Consider the following 15434-nt stretch of genomic DNA (forward strand, 5'->3'; position numbering starts at 1 on the left):
TGAAGCAGCTAGTGATTGGAGGGCTCTGCTCCGGAAGTGCAGCAAAAGGAGGGCCTAGCGGGGCGCCAAGTACACTGCCGGTCAGCGTCATGGCGGCTCGCCTGGCTCTGAGCCGGTGGAGGGCTGCACCTGCAGCCGCCGGGAGAGGTCCGCTGCTTTCCTGCCGGCGGTGGTCGGGCGCCAAGGCAGACACCGTGTACGATGTGGTGGTGTCGGGCGGAGGCCTGGTGGGCGCCGCCATGGCTTGTGCCTTGGGTAAGCGCATCTCCAGGCAGGTAGTGGGGAGGAGCGGGACCGTGGAGGAACTGTGAGGACCGTGGGAGCCCTGCGCGACGCGGGTTTTGTGGTCTTTCCCCTATCCAGAGGAGCCCCAGGGCAAGCGTCTGGTCCTTCAGGATTCCGAAGGGTCAGAAGTGGGAGGAGGATCCTTAGGAGTCATTCTAAATCCCGCCCTTTGTAATTTAGGAATGGGCACAGTCGGAACGTATCAGGCCTTGTATTGGGCTAGGCATTTTGTTTCTTTTAAAAAATAGCTTGAGATATAATTGCATATTATAAAATTAACCCATTTAAAGAATGCGATTTAATGGTTTTTAGTATGTTAACAGATTGTGCATCCATCCCCGCAGTAAATTTTAGAACATTTTTATTACCCTCCCCCCTCCAAAAGAAACAGGAACCACTGAGTCGCTGCCCATTTCCCCCCAAAGCTCCTCAACCCTAGGCAACCACTCCTGAACATTTTGGTCTCTCTAGATTTGTTTTTTCCTGACATTTTTATATACGTCGATTTTGCTTAATGTTTTAAAGGTTTATCCAGGTTGTATCTGTACCAGTACTTTTTTGTTGTTGTTGTTGTTTATTTATTTTGAGAGAGCCAGCCCTCGAGCAGGGCAAGGGCAGAGAGCGAGAGGGAGAGAGAGAATCCTAAGCAGGCTCCCTGCTGTCATTGCAGAGCCCGATGGGGCTGTGTCCCACATACTGGGAGATCGTGACAAAAGTCAAGAGTCACTTGACTGAGCCCCCCAGGTGCCCCACTAGTACTTCCTTTTTATGGTTGAATAATATTCCATTGTGTGAATGTATTTGTTACCTTCGGTTTGTTTGTTGATGGGTATTTGGGTTGCTTCCACTTCTGGACTATTACAGATAATGCTATTTTGTGTACAAGCTTGTGTGTAAACATATTTTTGGCTACTTGGTTCTATTTCTAGGAGTGGAATTGCTGGATCACATGCTAACTGTTTTGAAGAGCTGCCCAATGGTATCTCAAGGTGCACATCCTGGACGGCACTTGATACTGTATTTTTGTTTGTAGTCTTCCTAGTGGGTGTGAAGTGGTATTTCCTGGTTTGACTTGGATTTCCCTAGTGAGTGAGGATGTTGAAGTATCCTTTCATATGCTTATTGGCCGTTTGTATATCTTCTTTGGAGAAATGCCTATTCAGAACCTTTCCCCATTTTATTTCTATGTATGTATATCTTTTTTAAGTTTATTTATTTTTAAGAGAGAGAGGGAGAGAGAGAATTCCATCCAGGCTCCATACTGTCAGTATGAGCCTGAAGGAGTGCTTGAACTCACAAACCATGAGATCATGAGCTGAGGCAAAGCCGGCTGCTTAACTGACTGAGCCATGCAGGCACCCCTCATAATCTTTTTTTTTTTAATTAACTTTTTTTTTTTTTTTTTTTTTTTTTTTTTAAGAGACAGTGTGAGCAGGGGAAGGGCAGAGAGAGCGCGGGACAGAGGATCCAAAGTGGGCTCTGTGCTGAGAGCAGTGATGCAGGGCTTGAACCCCAGACTGAGAGCCCCGATGCAGGGCTTGAACTCCCAGACTGAGATCATGATCTGAGCTGAAGATGCTCAACCAACTGAGCCACCCAGGTGCCCCCCTCACAATCTTTTTTCATTGACGTGTAGTTGACCCCACGTTGCATCCTCATAATCTTGATTGTAGGTTGTGCAGATAAGGAAGGTAAAACTCAGAAAGGTTAAGTAACTTGCACTCAAAAGTCAGTAATTAGGAGATACAGAGCCTTTTTGAGACACAGAACTTTCTGGCAGGTATATGCCTTTGCTTTCTAACCGTCATTTTGGTTGTACCTATTGGTAATTGGGCTAAAGTATGACTGATTGAGTTTATCCAGGCGGAGCCCAGGAACCTTTATTTTTAACAAATACCCGCAGAGGTGGAGGCCTGGAGACCACACTTTTGAGAGTGAGAAGCACTGGGAAGAGCTTAATCTTGTAGTGACTTTAGCTTTTACACTTGATCTTAGCCAAAAGGCCGAGAAGCGATTGGTGACTTTAGCTTTTAACTTTTCATAGAATTCTGTATGATATGTACCTGAAAAAATTTCTAGTCTTACTAACACCTTAGTGTTAATGTTTGTATTTAACTTTTTCCCTTCCTATTTTGTTCGTCTTACCATCTCTCCCAACACCTCAAGGAGGGAGAGCAGCAGGGCTTTCTTTTATCAACCTTAAACAGAATTCTGTATTGTAATTGTTTATTTTCTTGTCTCTTCCACAGAAGTATAAATTCATAAAGTCAGGACTGACTTTAAGCATTCACAGTACAGAATTCTCTGTATATGTCTACAAAAGAAAGGTCAAGGGCCCAAATACAGCAGGTTGTGAGAATCACTGCTCTAAGTTAAGTCAAAACTACCAAACACAGGTTTACAAAAGAAAAATTTCACACACCGACTAATTTCCTTAAAAAGCGCAGAGAAAATAGTAAGTGCTAAAAAGGTGAAAGCAGGAGCTCTGGAAGGTTTGGAAATCTCTCATGCAGTTTATTCAGTGAGCAAGCTGCTGCTTTTTTCCTGTAAGCAGTTGGGACGCTGGCAGGTGCTCAGCCTTTTACAGGCAGGTGTGTGTGGGATCGTTTTCTCCTGTTGAGTCAAGTAACCTACCAAATTGAGAAAAGTCTCAAGCATGCTAATATTTCCCCTTGATTATCACAGCTTGTATTCCAGAGAATACTGTCAGTAGTTTATGTGGCGATCAACCTTTTTATTTCAACATCTACTTAATCTAATCGTTTTAAGTGTATTTATTTTATTATTTTTTTTTTTAATTTTTTTTTTTTTAACGTTTATTTATTTTTGAGATAGAGAGAGAGACAGAGCATGAACGGGGGAGGAGCAGAGAGAGAGGGAGACACAGAATCGGAAGCAGGCTCCAGGCTCTGAGCCGTCAGCCCAGAGCCCGACGCGGGGCTCGAACTCACGGACCGCGAGATCGTGACCTGAGCTGAAGTCGGACGCTCAACCAACTGAGCCACCCAGGCGCCCCTTAAGTGTATTTATTTTGAGAGAGAGAGAACATGAGCACAAGCAGGGGAGGGGCAGAGGGAGAGGGAGAGAATCCCAAGCAGTGTGGAGCCCGACGTGAGGCTCAAACTCAACGATCCCATGAGATCATGACCTGAGCCAAAACCAAGAGTTGGTTGCTTGACCAACTGAGCCACCCAGGTGCCCCTCAGAATCCACTTAATTTTGGGCAGCTGCTTTAAAAGTGAAAAATTAAAACATAAATAAATAAAATAAAAAATAAAAGTGAAAAATTTTCAGTAGGCTCTTCATTTTCCCCCTTAAGTCAGTTTTTCCTGGATTCTTCTTCAGACTCACATTAGTTTTTGTTTCAGTCTTGAAATATCTATATTTTCCTCTCTTGTTGTTATTTGTAAATTGTATTCTCTAGTGTTTTTTTTTTCCAAATAAGTTTTCAAAAATGTTAGTTTAAATAGCTAAAAGATAAAATACTGAACCTATTTTATAATGTGTTTGGAAATATACTTTTTCTGTTAGTTTCCTTGTGTCTTATTTAACAAAAACGTGCATTGTATATTTTGTGGATTGAGAAGATACGGCATGTGCTGCTTGGGAATATTAGCCCTAAGAAGTGGTTCCTGGCCCCCAAGGAATTTAGAATCTAGCTAAAGAGAAAGATTTGTAAATAATAGAAGGAAGAGTAAAATGAAAGCTCCCTAGAGGGACAAGCAGCTGACCTCTGCTGGGGGAGCAGGTGAGGAGGTGAGGCTTGAGCGAGCCGGATCCAGAGGGGAGAGTTGGCCCGGTGAACATTGGGGTGGAGCAGCTACTAGAAGGCATAGAGGTATGATGGGCCAGAAGGCGGTCCTCGGGGGAGTGTGGCTGCCCTCGACCTCCAGTGCAAAACAGCAGCGCAGCAAGGTGGGGGGCAGGTGAACGTGGTAGTGTCTCCGTGCTGCTCACTGCCTGTTCCACTGGAGCGACCTTGATTTTCACACTCCTCAGTTGAATGTTCCAATAATGCCACTCTTCTAATTTAGATTCCGGAGAATGTGGGGTTTTTATCGTTACTGAGTAAAATCTCCGGTGTTTCTTCTCTGGTGATCCTAACACATTTTTTTTTCCTTTCCTTTTTTGGCTGCAGCAACTCCCTGCTTCCTGTTTCCATGTCTTTCTCTGGGATATTGTGGCGGGACTGTATCTGTGCTGCAGTTGCCCAGTAACAAAATCCCTTTTTACTTCCCTATATAGATGTTTGAGGACCAGAGTTGGAGGCCCAGTTGATGTATTTTTTGGGCTCCTTTTCTTTTACAAACTAATTCTTATTCTTGATTTAATCTTGACGCCACAATAAATGTTGCTTGTTGAATATTCCATTTTTCTGTTGAGCAGGGTTTGTATATTTTTAGTGACTGAAATAGTTTCAAGATTAGGAGTATCTGGTGTCTAAGTACTTCAGCCTTTCTCTTTTGCTTCTTCCTCTCTAAGGAATTCTGGCTCATTATGAATTTTGCCATTATTTGTTTCTGTGCAAATGGCAGGTGTTGGACTGTCTAGAGAAACCTTAAAGTCATGGGCCGGGTAGTTCAGATGGCTGAAATAGTGGTATGTGTTCTTGCTTAGGATTCTGTGTGGTGTTTCCTTTTTGTGTGCCCTGTGAGAAATATGTATTCTAAGAGCGAATGAATTAGTTAATCTGTTGTTTCTCTTGGAAACAAGAAAAGGAAGAAATTCTGATATGATGTAAAATGTTGATTTTTTTTTTTTTTTTTTTTTTAGGACATGATACTCATTTTTGTGACAAGAAAATCCTGTTGCTAGAAGCAGGTCCAAAAAAAGTATGGGAGAAATTGCCAGAAACTTACAGCAACAGAGTCAGCTCCATTTCCCCTGGCTCTGCAACCCTTCTCAGTAGTGAGTAGATGTTTCATAGAACCGGTCTCTTGTCTCTCTTGGCTTTCCAGTGTGCCTTGTAGGGCAGAGTCTCCAGAGCATCTGGTGAGGAGGGAGCTCATTGCGGGGGCGGTGGGGGGGGGGGGGGGATGGTGTAGGTTATCTAGTTCATCGTTGAAGATGAGGACCCCTGACACTGTTAAAAGTGTACCTAGTCTGAGAAAGACCTCCTTGGGACCTGTGGGTCCATCATGTAGGCTTCCTTTGTGATGTTGGGTCATTATGAATTGATGGAATTGAAACTATATGAACTAATTATGACCATTCACTTCTGGTAGGAGCACCCTCTTCACTCCCAGAGTCAGCCCTCTGGGGAGCTAGGGAGTTTGCATGCTAGATGCTTTTGGAGTATAGATGGAATGTGTGCACGTGGAACCCATTAGAAAGCCGTCTTTAGGTTTCTGCCAAGTGTTACTCCCTCAGGCTATCCTATCTAGAACCACCCTGTCAAAAATTAGACTCTTCCATCATTCTTTAGCCTCTTACACTGCTTTATTTTTCTTCATAACACTTAGTACTACCTGACAATATATTACGTATTTTTTACTGTCTGTGTCTCCAGCCAGAATGTTAGTTGCAGAAGGGCAGGAACTTTGTCTGTTTGGTTTCACAGTTTATGCTCAGTACCTAGAATTGTGTTGGGCACATAAGTAGGTGCTCAATAAAGAAAAAGTCTTTTTTTTTTTTTTTAAGATATTACTTTTAAGGAATCTCTATGCTCATTGTGGGGCTCGAACTCATAACCCCATGATCAAGAGTCACGCGCCCTGAGTGAGCCAGTTGCCCCCCCCAAAATAGTCTTTATTCAGAGTTTAACTTCTGTAGGATGGTGAAAAACAATGTGGGTTTGGTTTCCTTTTTTATCCCCCCCCCTTTTTTTTTTAAGTTTACTTATTTATTTTGAGAGAGTGTAAGTGAGAAAGGGGCAGAGAGGAGAGTGGGGTAGAGAGAGAGAATTCCAAGCAGGCTCCACACCACCAATGCAGAGCCCAATGTGGGGATCGAACTCCCGAACAATGAGATCATGACCTGAGCTGAAGTTGGATGCTTAACTGACTGAGCCACCCAGGCACCCCCCTTTCCCCTAACTTTAATGTGATTTGACTTTTTGATTATGAAAGCTGTGCCTTTTTTCATGCTATATAATCTGAATTGGGGAGCGGAGTAGCTTAACTCCTGGCATCAAACAGGAAGAAATGGCAAGTATTTTCCAGTTTGTCATTGGAGAACACTGAAAACAACCTCTTACTTCAGAGGTTAGAAAGATAAGGAGAGCCTAGGAAGGGTGTGGTCCCACAAGGTTGCTCTGGCCTATATATAGATCCTTTCTTTTGTAGGTTTTGGTGCCTGGGACCACATCTGCAACATGAGATACAGAGCCTTTCGGCGAATGCAGGTGCCTTCTTTATCACTTTTGGCAAGATATCTTGGTTGTCTTGGGTTAAGATATTGAAGTCCATATTCTCCGTATTTTCTGTGAAAGTGGGAAGAATCGAAGTTCCCACTCAGTCTAAGGAGTCGGGGGAAGCATTCTCGAGAGAATTTTCTTCTTACCTTCGGTCTCCTGCCAGAGGGACTGACATTGTGATTTTTCTGGTTCTGTCCCTTGGGAAAGCAGTAGTTTCTGACTGGAGTAATGCTTTCTTTTCCTTGGGTTATAATACAAGTTTCCCTTTGTGTTTTCCAGGTGTGGGATGCCTGCTCAGAGGCCCTGATAATGTTCGATAAGGATAATCTGGACGACATGGGCTATATAGTGGAGAATGATGTCATAATGTGCGCTCTCACTAAGCAGCTGGAGGCTGTGTCGGGTGAGGCACCCACTTCTTACATCTTCCTTTTACTCTGGAAGGTGAACTACTTTAGAATTATCAGAGGACTTACTGGAAAAAAGGACGCCTTTTACAGAGACTGAACATCCACCATAAAGAAATCCTCTGATGGGTATTTTAGGGTTGTTCTTCTCTTTTCTTTTTTTTTTTTTTTTTTTTATTTTTTAGTTTTTTTTTAATGTTTATTTACTTTGGAGGGAGGGAGAGAGAGGGAGTGTGTGAGCAGGTGAGGGGCAGAGAAAGAGACACACAGAATCTGAAGCAGGCATTGAGCCCGACACGGGGCTCAAACTCAGGAACCACAGGATCATGACCCAAGCCACCCAGGTGCCCCGGGTTTTTCTTTTCTTTCTTTCTTTTTTTTTTTAAACAGTTTTACTCCGGTATAATTTACATACCATAGAATTCACCCATTTTAAGTGTACAATTCAGTGATTTTTAGTGTAACTATAGAGTTATGCCACCATCACAATATCATTTTAGAACATTTCTGTCACCTCAAAAGGAAACCTTATGTCCATTTACATCCATTCCCAACCCCAGCCCCTGGCACCATTGATCTACTTTTCTGTCTCTCGGGATTTGTCTATTCTGGACATTTCATATAGATAGAATCATACAGGACATATGTATCCTTTTGTGTCTACTTCTCGCACTGAACATATCTTTGAGATTCATTCATGTTGCAGCCCTGTTAGTATTCCATTCTTTTTTATTGCCAAGTAGTATTCCATCATGTGGATATACCACATTTCATTTATTCATTCATGAGTTAATGGACATTTGGATTGTTTCCACTTTTTGGCAATTGTGAATAATGCTATGAACACTTGTGTACAAGTTTTTGCGTGGACATAGGTTTCTGGGTAGATACTTAGGAGTAGACTTGCTGGGTCATATAATAATTCTGTGTTTAACATTTTCAGAAACTACTAAACTTTTTCAAAGAGGCTATACCATTTCCCTTTCCCACCAATGATGTATAAGGGTTCCAGTATCTCCACATCCTTACCAACACTTACTTTTCACTTTTATTATTTTTTTTTTTTTTTTATTATAGCCATCTTAGTGACTGAAATGGTATCTCATTGTAGTTTTGATTGTATTTCCCATCTTTTCCTCTGCTTATTGGCCATTTGGAGAAATGACTATTCAAAATCTTTTGCCCATATAAAAACTGGATTGTCAGGGTTCCTGGGTGGCTCAGTCGGTTGAACATCTGACTCTTGATTTCGGCTCAGGTCATGGTCTCATGGTTTGTGAGATCGAGCCCCATTGTTAGTCTCTACGCTGATAGTCAGGAGCCTGCTTGGGATTCTCTCCCTCCTCTATCTGCCCCTCCCCTGCTTGTGCACTCTCTCTCTCTCTATAAATATAAATAAACATTAAAAAAAAAAACAAAAAAAACCCACTGGATTGTCTTTCAGTTACAAGAGTTTTTTATATATTCTGAATATGAATTCCTTATCAGATACATAGTTTGCAAATATCTCAGAGTTCTAGCTTTCTGATATGGGATAATAACTTATCCATGTAATCAACTTATGTGCAACTTTTTTAAAGATTTTTTTTAAGTTTATTTAATTTTTTTTATGTTTATTTATTTATTTAGAGAGAGAGAGTGAGCACGAGATGGGGAGGGGCAGAGAGAGAGGTGGGGGGATAGAAAGAATTCCAAGCAGGCTCTGTGCTGTCAGTGCAGAGCCTGATGCAGAGCTCCAACTCACAAAATCATGAGATCATGATCTGAGCCAAAACCAAGAGTTGGACACTTAACCGACTGAGCCACCCAAGTGCCCTTTTTTAATTTATTTTGAGAGAGTACCAGAGTGAGCAGGGGAGGGGCAGAGAGAGGAGGAGAGAGAATCCCAAGCAGGCTCCATACTGTCAGCAGTGTGAAGCCCAGTGTGGGGCCTGAACCTATGAACCACAAGATCATGACCCAAACCAAAATCAGGAGTCAGACGTTTAACTGTCTGAGCCACCCAGGCGCCCCCAAAATTTTAAGTAATTTCATGCTTTACCGACTGAGCCAGCCAGGCGCCCCACCTATGTGCAGCTTTTAAAGATAACTTAGACCTGGGGCACCTGGGTGGCTCAGTCGGTTAAGCGTCCGACTTCGGCTCAGGTCACGATCTCACAGTCCATGAGTTCGAGCCCCACGTCAGGCTCTGTGCTAACAGCTCGGAGCCTGGAGCCTGCTTCCGATTCTGTGTCTCCCTCTCTCTGACCCTCCCCCGTTCATGCTCTTGTCTCTCTCTGTCTCAAAAATAAACAAACATTAAAAAAATAATAATAAAAAATTTAAAAAAAAAAAAAAAACTTAGACCTAATATTTGGTCACTTAGAAACATGTTCCGTAATATATTGGTGGAAAAAGTATGTGTCATATCCTACATGTGCACTGTGTCTATATGCATCGGAAATCACCTGGAAAGCTAGATGGCAAAGCTTTAACTGTAGTTGCCTCTGAATGATATGATTAAGGGTGATTTTTCCCTCCCTTTTAAATCTTTGTTGTTCAGACTTCCAGTAGGTGTATCATTTTTATGATCAGAAAAGTAAAACGATTTCCAATGGCAAGAAAAATCTTATGAAATCTAGAACTTACCTGGGCCCATGGGATTCCCACCCTGTTTATTCCGAAAGCACATGTGGATTCGCTTAGGCACAGAGGGAAACTACAAGAGCAGTGAGTGTGGAGATGAGAAGAAAGAATCCCTGGTGCAGGCGGGTAACTCAGTGAGAGTTGATTTTTTTTTTACACTGATTCATCCCTGTGACTTTTGTCATTTATCAGCTCTCAGACCATAGCATTAATTATAGGAGTTATTTGTTAGATCTTTTCTTGCTTAGGGGTAAATGATAAGAGACAGCTGTCTTGAGAGCTCGCTTTAGATCTAGTTAGGGCTTTTTTCTCAGCCGTGTGGACTGCCTTTCTAATGTTTTGTTTTCTCTCTTCTGACCTCCTAGACCGTGTGACGGTTCTCTACAGGAGCAAAGCAGTCGGCTATACCTGGCCTTATCCATTTCCCATGACAGACTCCAGCCCTTGGGTTCATATTACCCTAGGTGATGGCAGCACCCTCCAGACTAAATTGTTGGTAGTTGAAAATTCTTATTTTGCCAGGGGTCTTGCATAGCCATAGCTTATTCTAAACTCTAAGGCCTTTAGTTTTTAGATCTAAGCTATAGTTGAAGTTAATTTTTGGCAGAGCTTTTGGTTATAAGGACCAGTACCCACCTAGGCCAACTCAAGTTAATATGGTGTCGTTGTAAATCCTGTATAGGAAGCAGTCTCCTAGACCATCTTAGGTCTGGAAATAAAAGAAACCTGGCCTCACAGGGACAAAAACCAGAAATTGAGGTTCTTTTTTCCCTCACAGGAGTCCTGTAGTCAATCCATCTCATTGTATTCCCCCCCTTTTTTTTTGTTTGCCAGCTTCCTCTTTTACTTGACATCCATTCCTAACCTTACAACAGGAGTGTTCAGCTCCAGTGCTTGCCTTATTGATTTCTAGTTCAAACATCAGGAGAATTTGGCCAAGCTAACCTCTGGCTAGTACCTCATGGAGGACATGTCCAGCTTTGGTCCATTAGCTGAGACTGGGGTCACCTAGGTAAGGCTACCCCTCCAGGGGCTGTGAGGCAAGCGTGGTAACAAGTTGTCTGCTACAGATGGGCTTTGAGAACAGGTGGACCTAGAGAAAAGGAGACAGAAACAAACCTCTGGAACAGTTTCATGTATTCAGAAGTTATAAGGCTTAACAGGCTCTTGTTTCCATGCAGATTGGTGCAGACGGTCACAACTCAGGAGTGCGGCAGGCTGCTGGGATTCAGAACGTCAGCTGGAACTATGATCAGTCTGCTGTTGTAGCTACTTTGCATTTATCGGAGGTAAAGTCCTGAGCCCACCATCTGGGGACCCTGCTCGTGTTTAATGGGTACTGAGTACCTCTCGTGAGAACTCTTTTCTTTCAATTGTAGGCCACAGAAAACAATGTAGCCTGGCAGAGATTTCTTCCCTCTGGGCCCATTGCTCTGCTCCCGGTAAGAAGTCCTTCTGGCTACTCTGCTTAAACATGCCCAGCCTTCCTCTTTTAGGGCTTCACTTTCTCTCAACCTTTTTCTGCTTTCTAGGGAATATGCCCAAGCTAACTTTACTTCCTTTGTGCTTGAGAGCTCCCAAGAACAGAAGTTTTAGCCCTTAGCATTGGTGTTCTTTTGACACAGCTCTCAGACACCTTGAGTTCCTTGGTTTGGTCCACATCCCATGAACACGCAGCAGAACTGGTGAGCATGGATGAAGAAAAGTTTGTGGATGCCATTAACTCTGCCTTTGTGAGTATGAATTTGTCCAGCTGATGACGTGTTGCAGGGTGGTAGATACAGAAAGGTGTTTTGATGAAGGAAAAAGGAATAACCAACCAGCTGCCCCTTTGTAAGTGGGTTATGTGAAGAGGAGGGCATTCTGGGAAATGAAAAACAATGAAAATTAATAACTTCTGTGCTTTTTTGTGGTTGTGGGCTGTTGTGCTGACTGAAACAGCTGCCTGGGCAGTAGTTAGCATTGGCCTATTTTTTTGAAGCTGTAATATTTGGCTAGTTTTGAATAGCTATGAACTTTGGAAGCCTGATTCATTAGGAGTGTTCTGGAGAGGAGCTGAGCACATTTCAGCAGGGAGCTAAGTTTTGTAGAGGCACCTGGGTGGCTCAGTCGGTTAAGGGTCTTGACTCTTAATTTCAGCTCAGGTTAAGATCTCACAGTTCCATGGGTTTGAGCCCCACATGGGGCTCTGTGCTGACAGTGTGGAGCCTGCTTGGGATTCTTTCTTTCTTTCTTTCTCTCTCTCTCTCTCTGCCCCTCCCCCACTCACATGTGTGCTCTCTCTCACACATGCTCTCTTTCAAAATAAATATAAACTTAAAAGTTTTGTAGACAGACATGGATTCAATACTGTTATGGTTCTGTTAATCTCCTAGAAAAGGGAAACAGTATCACCAGCCTCTCAGAGTTTAATAATAATAAAAAGTCTAAAGACTGTTTTAGTTTATTTTTGAGAGTGCGTGTGTGTGAAAGAGATTGAAGCCTGATGCAGGGCTCGATCCTACAAACCATGAGATTGTGACCTGAGCCAAAAAAAATAGCCAGATGCTCGACTGAGCCACCAGGTACCCCAAAAGTCTAAAGACTTAAAAAATGAGAGAATTTGGGGCGCCTGGGTGGCTCAGTCGGTTAAGCGTCCGACTTCGGCTCAGGTCATGATCTCACAGTCTGTAGGTTCGAGCCCCGCATCGGGCTCTGTGCTGACAGCTCGGAGCCTGGAGCCTGTTTCGGATTCTGTGTCTCCCTCTTTCTCTGACCCTCCCTGTTCATGCTCTCTCTCTCTGTCTCAAAAATAAATAAATGTTAAAAAAAAAAATTTTTTTTAAAAATGAGAGAATTTATGTAAAATGCTTAGAACATACCTAGTACGTTGTAAGTGCTCAACAAATGGTAATGATTATTCTGGAGCAGATACATAAAGCCTTTAATAGTATTGACACCAGTGGGGTAATTTGGTGGCTCAGTCGATTAAGCGTCTGACTTTGGCTCAAGGTTCGTGGGTTCAAGCCCCGCATCGGGCTCTGTGCTGACAGCTCGGAGTCTGGAGCCTGCTTCAGATTCTGTCTTCCCCGTCTCTTTACCCCTCCCCCACTCATCCTCTCTCTCAAAAATAAACATTAAAAAATTAAAAAAAATACTGGCACTAGTAATTTTGGAGCTTCAATACCACATTTATCTAAAATTCACTAATAGTAATAATCAGCAACATTTATCGAGTGCTTACTGTGTGCCATGTGCAGGTGAAGAGCATTACCTGCATGTATTTAATGCAGTGAACCACTGAGGTAGGTGCTATGATCATGCTCATTTACAGCTAGGTTACTTGCCTAACGAGGTCATAGAGCTAGCGGTAAAGCTGGTTCAGAAATCAGGCTGGTCCTTGAGCCTGTGGTTTTAACTACCAAACTCTCTACTACTTCACTAGTGACTTCACAGTAGTTTTACACTGAAGAACTTAGGCTTCACTGCTCTGGAGCAGCAACAGGAGTAAAAGGGGCAGAGCCTTTTAGGCTAAAGTGCCTTCCGAAGTAAATAGTGAACTCTACCTCTCCTCTGGTCATTTAGCGTGTATTCCTGGCACAGATGTTTTCAGTGCATTCATTTGGCAACAATTACATGTGCCTTCTATGTAGAAGAGTCTGGAAATGGACAAATGAGACACAGTCCCTGCTCACAGACAAGTGAGGGAGAAAGATACTTAAGTAACAGTTTGGGAACAGTGGTACAAGTATTTATAGGGTGTTGGAGCACAGAAGAGGGTTTGCAGGGAGGTTCACAAAAAGTGGTGACAGCTTCCGGATGCTATGAGGGTTACCCTGGTGAACTAGGAGGACATTCTAGCAAAGTGGGGAATGCCAGAAGCAAGAGGATGTTGTAGAATGAGCTACGCTGTGGCTAGTGTGTGGTTTTAAGGGTTAAGGTGAAGTGAAAGGTGAAGTTCAGAGGTAGACAGGAGCAGCTCACGAGCAGTTTGGCTTGAGCCTAAAACCTGGGGGAAGTTGTGTTCTGTATTTGTTTAAGGGGGCCTGTCACCTGCGGTCTAGATCAGTTTGGCATGTGAGGTACTATTAACTCTTGGCTGTAGTTATAAAATGTATTTCCTTGCTGATTTAATTCCCTGCTAATCACTGGTGAATTTTCACGGTTTGTTTACGGCTGACACTACTCAGTGGAGTGATGCTAACCACACCGACTTCATCGACTCGGCTGGCGCCATGCTGCAATATGCTGTTGCCTTTCTGAAGCCCACTAAGGTCTCAGCTCGCCAGCTGCCCCCAAGTATAGCCAGAGTGGATGCCAGAAGCCGAATGTCATTTCCACTCGGGTTGGGACATGCTGCTGAATACGTCCGGCCTCGGCTGGCGCTCATTGGGTAAGATGACAACACAGCAGGGCTGCCGTCTTCGCACTCTGCTGCGGAGGCCGCGTCTGAACTCTGCTTTCTTTTTAGGGATGCAGCCCACAGAGTCCATCCACTTGCAGGACAAGGTGTCAACATGGGCTTTGGGGATATCTCCAGCTTGGTCCATCACCTCAGTGCTGCAGCCTTCAATGGGAAGGACTTAGGTAAGGGTTCAGGTACCTCAGAGAAGTATCCAGAGATCACGTGGTTAGGAAAGGTCAGGACCCCAAAATGTCCCTCAGCAGCCGGATATGGTAGACTTCAGTGTGTCTGGTTTGCTGGCAAAGAACTTCACTATTGCTTTAAGGATTTATACCTTTCCTCCAGGCTCTATGAGCCATCTCACAGGTTATGAGACGGATCGACAGCGTCACAACACTGCTCTTCTGGCTGCTACTGACCTCCTAAAAAGGCTCTACTCCACCAGTGCCACTCCACTTGTGCTGCTCAGGACGTGGGGCTTGCAGGCTACAAATGCAGTATCTCCACTCAAAGTAAGGTCACTCATGGCTCTCCACGAGTCCTGCTCACTGAGGAGGACTTTGCCAATTATTCTGAATTTCTTTGAATTTTTTTCTGAATACCTTCCCCATTGGTTATGAGCAAAAAAGTCCTTGTTGGGCTTGGTGCTAGAGCCCACATGTAAGCAGTAACTTCATATGAGGAAAAATCGTGAATAGGAACTTTTAAAGTTTTAAAGATGTTTTAAACTCCTTTTGCTGCTTGGCCAGCTGCTTTCCTGAGAAACTTCTATTAAAAGACACTTTGGAGGGACTCTTGGGAGGAGTATCTGTCTGGGACTTCTGCCAATGTTTTGCTTTAATCACTTTGGAGATTTATATATAAAATTTTTTTAAAAATATTTTATTTTAAACTATTTTCTTCACTTGCCCCCATGCTTTACAGTGTCTGTTTCATTTTTCTCCAGGAACAGATTATGGCCTTTGCAAGCAAATGAGCGCTCCTCTTCGGGAGATTATGGTGATGAAAAATGAACATCTTTTCCTAAGACCATCACATAGTTTCAAGATTTAATAAATTTGCTTTACATTAGAATTCTCTAGTCTCTTTTTCTCCTCTGCTTAATGGGCCTGTGGAGCCCAAATAATGAATGACAGATAAATTCAGTGTGAGAAGGGCATATCAATCAAGCCAAGAAAAAACCCCAAAGGAAGACTATTATGATTTGGTTGAAAAGACTTTTTATTACTAAGAAAAATTGCTAAGGGGCTGTCTCATCCATTTCGCTTGTTAATTTTAGAACTCTTAAGTTGCTGTCAACTTGAAACAGACTACTAATTTACATAGCATATTTTATGTGAACCTCATGGTAACCACAAGGGAAAAACACAGTAAATAC

At 43.1% G+C, this 15434-nt stretch overlaps 1 protein-coding gene across 1 annotated transcript; it reads left to right on the forward strand.

Annotated features, from left to right (window-relative positions):
• The first annotated feature begins 40 nt into the window (after positions 1-40).
• On the forward strand, positions 41-15130 carry COQ6 (coenzyme Q6, monooxygenase). The gene is made up of 12 exons (XM_060620236.3): positions 41-255; positions 5059-5193; positions 6570-6628; positions 6920-7043; positions 10038-10168; positions 10854-10961; positions 11052-11114; positions 11298-11405; positions 13842-14044; positions 14123-14238; positions 14402-14568; positions 15003-15130. The coding sequence occupies exons 1-12, from the start codon at positions 90-92 to the stop codon at positions 15030-15032; spliced, it is 1410 nt and encodes a 469-aa protein (XP_060476219.1). The 5' UTR covers positions 41-89; the 3' UTR covers positions 15033-15130.
• The last annotated feature ends 304 nt before the right edge of the window (positions 15131-15434 follow it).

Source organism: Panthera onca, chromosome B3 (assembly GCF_046562875.1).
Source record: "Panthera onca isolate mPanOnc1 chromosome B3, mPanOnc1 haplotype 2, whole genome shotgun sequence".
NCBI classification, from domain to species: domain Eukaryota; kingdom Metazoa; phylum Chordata; class Mammalia; order Carnivora; family Felidae; genus Panthera; species Panthera onca.